Source organism: Streptopelia decaocto, assembly GCF_964273445.1.
Source record: "Streptopelia decaocto genome assembly, chromosome: 1".
Classification (NCBI taxonomy): Eukaryota; Metazoa; Chordata; class Aves; order Columbiformes; family Columbidae; genus Streptopelia; species Streptopelia decaocto.
Genome location: NC_138663.1, coordinates 9758823 through 9768972, shown reverse-complemented (window position 1 = coordinate 9768972; position 10150 = coordinate 9758823). Strand labels below are relative to the sequence as shown.

Sequence of the window (10150 nt, the reverse complement as noted above, 5' to 3'; positions counted from 1 at the left end):
CAGCTTTCAGGCCAGCAGTACTGGGACCTTTCCCAGCAAAGGGTCAGAAGCATCGTGGTCTAATGGACACAGCATGGGACTGGGAAGCAGGCATCCTTGAGTGCACCAATGAGGATGTCCTTGGAAATAACATGCTGACCGTCTGTTAACAAAATAGCCTCCTTAACCTTTAATAAATCCCCTAAAACACAGGGGGCTGTGCTGAAGGCTAGAAGAGGAGGTGGACCAGTCAGCCTATTTATTTTCCTGTCTAAAGATTTTTTAAATTGTTTTCTTCCAAAAATTTCCATCTCCCCATAGCTGTGGACAGAGACAGCAGAACAATCCTGCCTTCTCTGCAGTTACCCACATCCTGAAAACACTCTGAGAAGTGGGAGAATGTCACACTCCCTTAGAGCCAAAGGTGCTCCTGAGGCAGTCCAAGATGGATAGGCAATCAATTTGGCTTGAGAGTAACTGTAAAACATAATGTCAGTGCAGTCTTTAAGGACAATGGTAGTTGCTAATCATGTAGAAATGCATGCATTAAAAAGCTATTATTGAATTTAAATTAATAAGCATAGATCTGCCTATTGTATATTGCTTTGCATGTATTAATCTAAATCACTGTGAGGCATGTGGCATCTCTAAGCAGTTTCTGTAAACTCAGTCTGTTGGTTTTAGGCATGTCCCAAGTTGAGGGGTGAATCTCAGTCCTTATCCAGGTAAGACTTCTGAAGTAAGACACTTGAGATTAATGAACCTTGGATTAATACCTTTCCCATTTACATGACATGCTGCAGACTTTATTTCTCTGAAATCTCCTATTTTGCTCTGTAGTTTGACATAGCTTTAAAAAAGAAGCAAAAACTCAGAATTTGCTGTTTATTGTAGCAAGGACTAAATATGCATTTGTTTCAATTACCTTTGCATGATGTAAGATTTAAATATTTAGTAAAACAGCAGGCATGGCAAACATATAGCTTATTTAAGCTATACTTCAGTTATCATATCAACTCAATGAGCTGTACCATTTACAAATAGATACTCTTATCAAAATGTTTTTAAACATTTTATAAATACTATAGAGTGAAATACTACAGAGTGAAAATCAACCTCACCCACAAAGTCAACCTAAGCACCACTCATAACTTACAAATTAAAAAAGAAGGTGTATGGCATGCAGTTCCTCTGTTGGGCTTCTGAATGAGTGATAAATTTCACCTTAGGAGAAAATATAGTCTTTATTGGTCAAATGTGAGGTATTAATCATAATCCTTGCAGCAAGTCTATTTAGTGTGACTTTTCATTTTGGAATTTGGATACTATATGTTTTCCTAGTCTCTTCCCTTCTTCCCAGCCAATATACATCCTGAGATAGTCACTGGGGGAGAAAGTAATGGAAACACATGCAAAGAAAAAAGAAAAAATTTGAAGATAGTCTATTTTAAATTTTGCATTCAATTTTTAGAAAGTGGAAATCCCTGAAATTCTGTTCTTATATTTTTTTTCAATTTCAATATTTTTGGCAAGTATAGACCTAATAACAGTTCAGATTTTCTGGATCTGTTTATATTGACAATATTTCAGAAATTAAAAATATACCTTCTGTAAATCTAGCATCAACATCAGCCTAGGCCAGAGAACTGGCACAATGGTCTTTATACTCTCAGTATAGTCAGTTAAGTCATAAGACTGTGCCTCTTGCAAATATACTATGTTGTCTGCACACCAAAATATCTGCTCAAGCCTTCTGTTCCTCTTACTGCTTCATCGTATGTTGCACTACCAGAAAGCATCTGGCTTCAGGCATGGCTCCTTTCAGTAACAGAAATAACATGAAAAAATGAGAACACAAAAAGCAAACCAAACACACACATACATGATAAACAAAACAGAAAATAAAAATAGAAAAATAAAACAAGGAAAAACAACATTCAAAAAAAAGAAAAAAAACAAAACAAAACCAACTCCTACTCCATGCCCCTCCCAAAAAAACCCAATCAACCCAACCAAACAAAACCAACCAACAAACAAACAAACAAAACCACCACCACCACCAAAACAGCCAAAGCACTTATATACAATAAGAGAAAGGAAACAATATGAAGCACCACCAAAACTAAGATATGTCTGGGGTCCTTACAAATATCACAGCCATCTAAGGCTGGCTGGATGATTGCCTTGACTTGTGCTTTTTGAAACTATTCATCAGCAGTCCATCACAATCAAAAAAATCACCTGGATATATTCTTCTGTTTTTTCTATATCATGTGGAAAATCTTATGCTTTAAAGCACAAAAGACTTTGATTTTAAATTGGAGAATTATACACAGCAGCCACATAAGCAAAAGGAGAAAGAAGAGCTCTAAGCAACAGTCACAAAAATTTCCTTTGTAAATGAAAAGCCCATCTGGTCTCCACTTTACCTCACAGTGTTTGGTTTGCATCTGCAACTGAATGCAAAATCTGATGCTCAGAAAAGTAATCATCTGTGATACTATGACTTGGTAAGAATGTACATATTTCAAGGAAACATGAGATTCTGAAGTATTACTTCATATAAAAGTGGGGTTACCTGACAGAAAAGAGAGTCTCAAAGGCAGGAGACAATGGGCTTAACTGGTGGAAGAAAAAAAAAAAACAACAAGCAAATATAAACCCAGTCTTGCCACAACCATCAGACCAGATGTTTCAGCCACACGTTGGCAAGTGATAAACTCAAGATTACAATTAATTGTGTATCCTTACCTGACCAAAAAAAAGGAAATAAAATACTGATGTTTCTAACATGTTTTAGGATAATCCTTATTTTGATACATAGAAACAAAATCTCACAAATCTGCCTTTTAGAGTTCATAATTAAATTCTTTTCCCATGCCTTTTTTTTTTTTTTTTTTTTTTTGTTGTTACTGTAATGAACTTATTTTACAAACCTCGAAATCTGGATTACAACTGCAAAGAATGTCACACTTCAGCTAATGACAGAAGCTTAGTTCAGGGTAATATTAACAACACTACGGTAAAATATTACTATAGAGACCATTTAAATTTTATAAAATGTAACAGAATATATTAGAGAGACATGTGGACTTGATTTTCCATTCGTGCAGATGTAATTCCTTAGACCTCCACATCTCATCTACAACTGTGTGCAAATAGAACGAGGCCAATATACTCTACTGAAGAACACATAGCTTTGAGTATTTGACTACCAGACAAAAAATAGATTATAGGAGGATTTTAATCTCTGCTGTCAGTGGTAGCTGAGCTGAACCCTGACTCTTAAAATCACATTTGGCTTTTGCAAATTAATCTCTGTTACAAAATGAACAGAAAATAAGACATTTGTATATGTACCCCTATACACATATGCCCATATGACAAAACAGTAGCAAACTCAGTTTCCCGTGGTCATTATTAAATATTGAGGCATTGAGATACAGGCTTATTATATGAATAATGTGTAACAATAACAAATAATTATTCATTATCTGATATGTCAAATGTAGATCAATATCCATAATGGTGAGATTAAAATGTTCATAGCATTTGAGCTGTAGGGGTCTTCTGATCTCAAAAGCACATGAACCAGAGGAAATATTTTGCATTAACCTAATTACTTCATTATTAGTGACATAAGAAGAATGTCCAAAATCTACATATGAACTAGAAAGTATTCAGCTTCTTAGATACCTCAAGGAATGTAAGTTCAATTGATTGGAGATAAAAGTATTTGCTTACGGCATGAACACACGTTCAAACCTGTTGCTGGAACAGTTTCCAGTAACAGAACTAGTTTATCACAATAAATGTTAATACTTTATTCCTTTTTCTGCTAATCCCCTTTTCTGTTTTATTTTAACTGACTGCAAGATCGCTACAAAGTTTAGGACCCTGTTGGGCTTTAAAGCTTATGTCAGTTTGCTGCGTTTTTATAACTACATCTCACATTGTGCTGGTTATTCTGAGAATCTGTTTGAAACCACTTCAGTCCAACACTGAAGTAACATCAATGGAAAGGTTTTGTTGAAGGAAAAGATAATGTATTAATAATTGGACTCCCAGTTGAATGAATATGTAAATAAATATCTATGATACATCATATCCACTAAGGGATCTGTTTAAAAGCAATAGTTATTAAGGTGAAAGCAACTTCTTTCCACTCTTGACAAAAACTTAATTTTTATGGAACTCTTAAAGGTAGCAAGGCTCAGTTTCATCTTAATTCAGCAGCAGCCTAGCTGACCCTCAAACCATTGATTTTAAATTTAAGTAGACTTTGAGTTGAGCATTTATATTATACAGAAGATGAAATTATTTGAAAAGAGGGGGCTCACCTACTGTTACAGTTTCTGGGGTAGCTCATCCTCTGAACCCCTCTCTGGGACTTGAGGCTGTGGCAACATCCACTGCCCCTCCTGCTCTTATTCTTGCCTTTGCACTGCTGAATCCTGCCTAACAAAACCTTATGTCCTGTAGTGATCCCTGATCTGCCTCTCTCATTCCCTGTTCTCCAAGGTACTTCGTCCTCCTTGCATGTGTGATACCTGCTGTGTGTGAGGAGTTGTGCTAACCCTGCCAGCCATAGTGTACATCTTACCCAGTGTATCAAAATACAGACTTTTATCTATACAGTATTGTTAAATATGCTCCTTGAGGTGGCATGAACCCAATATAGCACACTGGTTTGGAGGATATTGAATTTATTTCCCATGAGCTAAGAGGCCTTGTATCTCACTTAGGGTTTTCCATTACCACTGTACCCCAGACTGATGAGGTCATTTCTTTAAGAAGAATCTCATTGCAACAACGTTTAAAATAAAAGAAATAAAAGTTGATTTTAAGAGTAATAACATTTTAATTCAACCATTTAAACCTAATGCTCCCAGCACTGAGACCCTTAGCCATCCCAGGCTTCTAGTGAAGTCAGTGGGGGGGGTTCATTTGTAGAATACATACCCCCAATCATATGTAAACATAAATCAGATGATTCAGTTTTCAAGGAGGAGAAAAAAAAAAATTGAAGAAGAAATTTATTTGCTTTTTTATGAAGGAGGCAAACATGTGATGAGAGTTGCCTAAAATGCAATAATTGAAGTATTGTGTCACCACCAGGGAGAAAAGTAGGCCATTTGTCAGGGCATGCGAATGCAGACCACCTGTTATTCCATAGCCTTGGTGTAGTTCCACTCATTTACTTAATGTCCAAGTCAGAGAAACGGGACTTTGTGGACTGATAAAAATCTAATAAGGAATAATTGGTCAGGTTCTGTACAGTGACAGCATAACCTTCCAGCCAAGAAAATTGAGTATCCCTGTTTTAGGGTGCTTTATAGGTAGTAGTTTAATACCCGCCCCCATACCTCCTTTAACTAGTTTTAATTGGCCTTAAAATCAAGGTACCCAAAATGACGAGCCTCTTGTGAAATGCCTGGCCAATGTTATTTTGCAGAAAAAATGCCAAAAAGTTCTCTGTGTGTTCTCAAAGTGTTCTACAACTGGTTAGTATCTTCAGCATCAGTCTTTCTGCTGATTAAAGGTCCTGTGCTGAGAAATTCCCTCCTCCCCACAGACGTATTTTGTAATATTTAGCACTCAGTGCTTTACACTATCAAAGCATTGTACGCATGCTGTCTAATATCTCCTAATTAACTCATACATCTCCTATTAAAAAAAGCATTGAAAATTAATGACATATGGTGTCGCTGGCTTTTATACAACACATGCAAACTCGGCTTTCAAGTTTTACAAGAAATGTGGGTAAGCTGAGATTCCTTTCTGAAATCTGACAAACAATTCACCATATCTGACTTTCAACAGAGAGGAAATGAACAACGATGCAAATTGGATCTACACATTTACAGATCAGGGACTGAATGCGCACACAAACACTAGCATGGGCAAGGGCAAATCTACAATTTTCAGAGCCAACCTTTTTGGTTCCTTAATGAGGTGCACACCAATTACAGGGGTTTCCCACAGACTTTGCTCTCAAGATCTGTAGAATGCATGAGAAACAAGTAAAGTCTGTCATTTTGGTTTCCATCAAAGCTCTCTTCCATGTGAGGAAGTGGTTAATTTGTCATTTCACACTCAAAAAGGCGTGAAAGGGAAAACGGAGGGAGGTTAGATGGAAGAGAGGAAAGGGGGGCTGTGATTTATGAGACAGTAGACCTGATTTTGAGCTTGTGTTTGTTGCTGCATATCAGGAATAAAATCAATGAAATCACATTGATGTAAAATAGATAAAAATGAGGCCAGTGTTTCTTGCTTATATGGGAAAACTTACACTCTTAAAACCAAAATATGAACCAAGGAACAAGGAACACTTTACAAATGAAATTACGGTATATAGCAAATTTCTAACTTACAAGTTTTATTTACACATGGACATCTTTTATTTTATTTTATTATAATAAAAGTATTAGTCCCAACAACTCAAATTTTCAACTTAAAAATACATAAGACCTTTGGGAGAAAATCCCAAAGAATACACACATCTGAGGAATGTCAGCTCTGCGTCAAGAGCACTGGTTTCAGTCACTAAATTTTTCCCTCATCGTCTTTCATTTTAGTTTTGCTTTTGTCTTTTATTTTTCTTTTCCTCTGCATAAAACAAAACTAGGAAAAGGGACAGAGGAACAGTCAGAGCCAAGCCTTTGGAGAGATAGGAGAGATTCAGGCAGGAATCCTATTATTTGCTGATAGGATTTGTGCACATACCTCCCATGGACCATTTAGGAAATTTACTCCCAAGCATCTCTGTGGCAGTTTCAATTAGAGTCAACATTTCATTTCAGCAGATGGACTGCAAACTGGTGGCTACTCAAACTCTAGTGAGCAATGCTCGATAATTCCACTCTCTTAAACTATGATTACACTTTCTCTTTTTTTCATAAGAAGAATGAATGTTGTCTCTAAACCAATACCTAATTTGATTTTTTGCTATGCTTCTCTGTGCTAACAAACCCCACCCAGGTGCCTGTATACAAACCCAACGGGTAAATTAGCAGGTATATTTGCAGATCTGTCACACATTTCTACTGTGCTTTTTATTCAGAAAGATGCCAAAGAACTAGAGTTACATCTGCCCTCCTCTAAAATGTAGCCACTTCTGGGGTGGAATATGGCATCAAATATTAACATGGGAACACAGACACTAAATCCTACATGAACATTATGCAGGATGTACAGAACACAGCTCACATAGCCTCAGGCTACCCAGGAATTAGCTAAAAGTGTACATCTTTTCAGTGAATGTATTTGACATTATTGCCTGGTTTGTGGTACTCCAATAAGGAACATCTTATTTGGTATCGAATCCCATTGTACAGTCTCATACAGATTAATAGTGATGGTGAGTTATCTGATTTCAGTAAGAAGCAGTACTAATTCATAGGCAAGATGCACAAAACCAGAACACAGTATTTTTTTTTTTTTTTTATGAAAAATGTCCTTTCTTTAAATAGCATTTACAAACTATGTAGACGGTGGCCTGGCTGGTTCATGGTGCCTTCGGTTTCGCTTTTTTTTCATGTCCTGCACATGCTTCCATTTGGCACCACCTTTGTTCCGCTGCCGCCGCTTCTCCCGGTGCCACATCTGTTCACAGTACTCATCCAGGCTAAAGCTGGGGCTGCTGACAAGCTGGATGTAGTCCTTGTACCTCAGCCGGGACTCCGTCAGCAAATCCCTCACCCGACCCTCCTCGTCCTCAGTTTTCTGAGTGCTTTCCATTTGCCCATTCTCGATGACATTTAAATTCAGCTTCACGATGGTGTGGACAAAGGTGTGCTCCTGTGCTTTGCAGAAATAGGCTCCTGCATCCTTTCTTTGCAAGGCTGCGGATCAGCAGCCCATGCTCTGTTTTAATGATTCTTTCATCAGCCTTCAGCTGTGGGGTTGGACAAAAAAGATTGAGATACATGAGCTTCATTGGCAAAAACAGAACATGTGTCAGTGCAATACTGAGTGGAGAAAATTCTTGGCTGGCACATGACATGGTCTGTCCTCAGATGCCAGCACACAGATGGGGCATATGCATACCGGGACACCCTTCAAATACTCATCACACTAAAATGCAATATGTTAGACTGGATTCTCCAAGGAAGGGTAGCTATTTAGTTCCACAAATCCCATTCATTTTTAAACTACCCTTCTTGAGGTTTCTGTAATGCACCCAATAGACAAGGGTGCTTTCATATATCTGGAGTGCTGAGGACCTATTACACTTAAAATAAATACTACTACTGATTTTTAAAGTGAAATGCTGTGATCCTGATCTTCTTCAACTGGGTTTTACAAAAGGAAGTTGATCCTGGTTTTAACTTGTTGAAAAGTGATCAAAAGTACCCAATGAGTTTAGAAAAATATAATTCAGTACAATTATTTTATTGTTAAGATCTGTGTAGAAGAACTGAGGAGGAGTGGAGAGGAGGAGAAGAGAGAAGAGAGAGAGAGAGAAAGAGAAAGAGAAAGAGAAAGAGAAAGAGAAAGAGAAAGAGAAAGAGAAAGAGAAAGAGAAAGAAGAGAAAGAGAAAGAGAAAGAGAAAGAGAGAGAGAAAGAGAGAGAGAGAAAGAGAAAGAGAAGAGAAAGAGAAAGAGAAAGAGAAAGAGAAAGAGAAAGAGAAAGAGAAAGAGAAAAAGAGAAAGAGAAAGAGAAAGAGAAAGAGAAAGAGAAAGAGAAAGAGAAAGAGAAAGAGAAAGAGAAGAGAAAGAGAAAGAGAAAGAGAAAGAGGGAAGGGAAGAGGGAAGGGAAGGGAAGGGAAGGGAAGGGAAGGGAAGGGAAGGGAAGGGAAGGGAAGGGAAGGGAAGGGAAGGGAAGGGAAGGGAAGGGAAGGGAAGGGAAGGGAAGGGAAGGGGAAAAAAGAAAAAGAAATAAAAAAAGAAAAAAAAAAGAAAAAAAGAAAAAAGAAAAGGAAAGAAAGGAAAGGAAGGGAAAAGGAAAGGAAAGGAAAGGAAAGGAAAGGAAAGGAAAGGAAAGGAAAGGAAAGGAAAGGAAAGGAAGGAAAGGAAAGGAAAGGAAAGGAAAGGAAAGGAAGGAAAGGAAGGAAAGGAAAAGGAAAAGGAAAGGAAAGGAAGGAAAGGGAAAGAGAAATATAGAAATAAAGAGGAGATTGCAAGTGAGAGCTGAAGTCTGTCACGTGGACTGCAGTTCCATTTACAAATGGAAATATTTAAAAGAATGCAGCAAGACTCACAGGTTAAAAATAAGGTGCACCTCTGAGTAATAACACTGTCAGGTAAGTTATATATCTGGTGATATGAAAATTATTTCCAAAATAACCTAAGTCCAAAAAAATGCTTAAGTTGCCTCCCTCCTACCCCAGTAAAAAAGGAAAAAAAAAAAGGTCCACGTGATGGGGCACTGGGCACCTAAGTATTTTTGCAGCTGGGGAACATAGAAGGTAAGTGATTTGCCAAAGACCATATAAAAATTAGTAGCAGAGGTGGAAGTAGAAAGCAGAGGCCTAACTCCCTCCGTCCAACACCAGCACTTCCTTTGAAAATGATCCTGGTCTAGTCCAAATCTGTCACCTCCCAGGCATGCTATGTTCTGCTGCCACGCAGAGGCTGCAGCACTCAACAGCACCGAAGGACCTCGAGTGCTGCTTGCTCAGCCTGCAGCAAAGCTTGAGCTTTAAACAGAGCCTCAGCACTGCTGGTGGCATTGTTATCATGTAGAAAAACTCCAGCACAATGCTGAGCAGTGGGTTTAAGGAGTGGGAGCAGAGAGAACCAACACAGAATCTGGAAAATCTCCCAGAGTGCACATCTGACCCTCCACAAACTTCAGAGGATGAAGATCAGGGAGGCATATAGATGACTAAATTAGATTTATTCACAGTGGGTAAGCTACACACTGTTTCTTTATGTAAAAAATCTGCACGATTCCCTTTTCTACTCCATGGGAAAAAATGTATACATACATATGATTCTCCATCTGTTATGATTCTAACTCACTAGTATTTATCCATAATAGGGTCTCTTGGAGCAAAAGGATGGATTAAATGACCTTCCAGGGCTTTTGGTTTTACTCTTTTCTAAGCGTCTATGAAACTTTGAAAGGGTTAAATGATTTGAGAGGTAATTTAAAGATCAGAAAAAAAAAGCAATACACACATACTTATAGTATATGCACAGAGAGAGAGTAAAACTTTGGTTTACT

General features: G+C 37.8%; 1 protein-coding gene across 1 annotated transcript in view; it reads right to left on the bottom strand.

The window, feature by feature from the left end:
* Window positions 1-850: 850 nt before the first annotated feature.
* Window positions 851-10150, bottom strand: part of SEMA3D (semaphorin 3D) — a 147271-nt gene continuing 137971 nt past the window's right edge. The window contains 2 exon segments of the mRNA XM_082045235.1: window positions 851-7821; window positions 7823-7876. Of these exon segments, the coding sequence (XP_081901361.1) occupies window positions 7462-7821; window positions 7823-7876 (414 nt within the window). The 3' untranslated portion in view covers window positions 851-7461.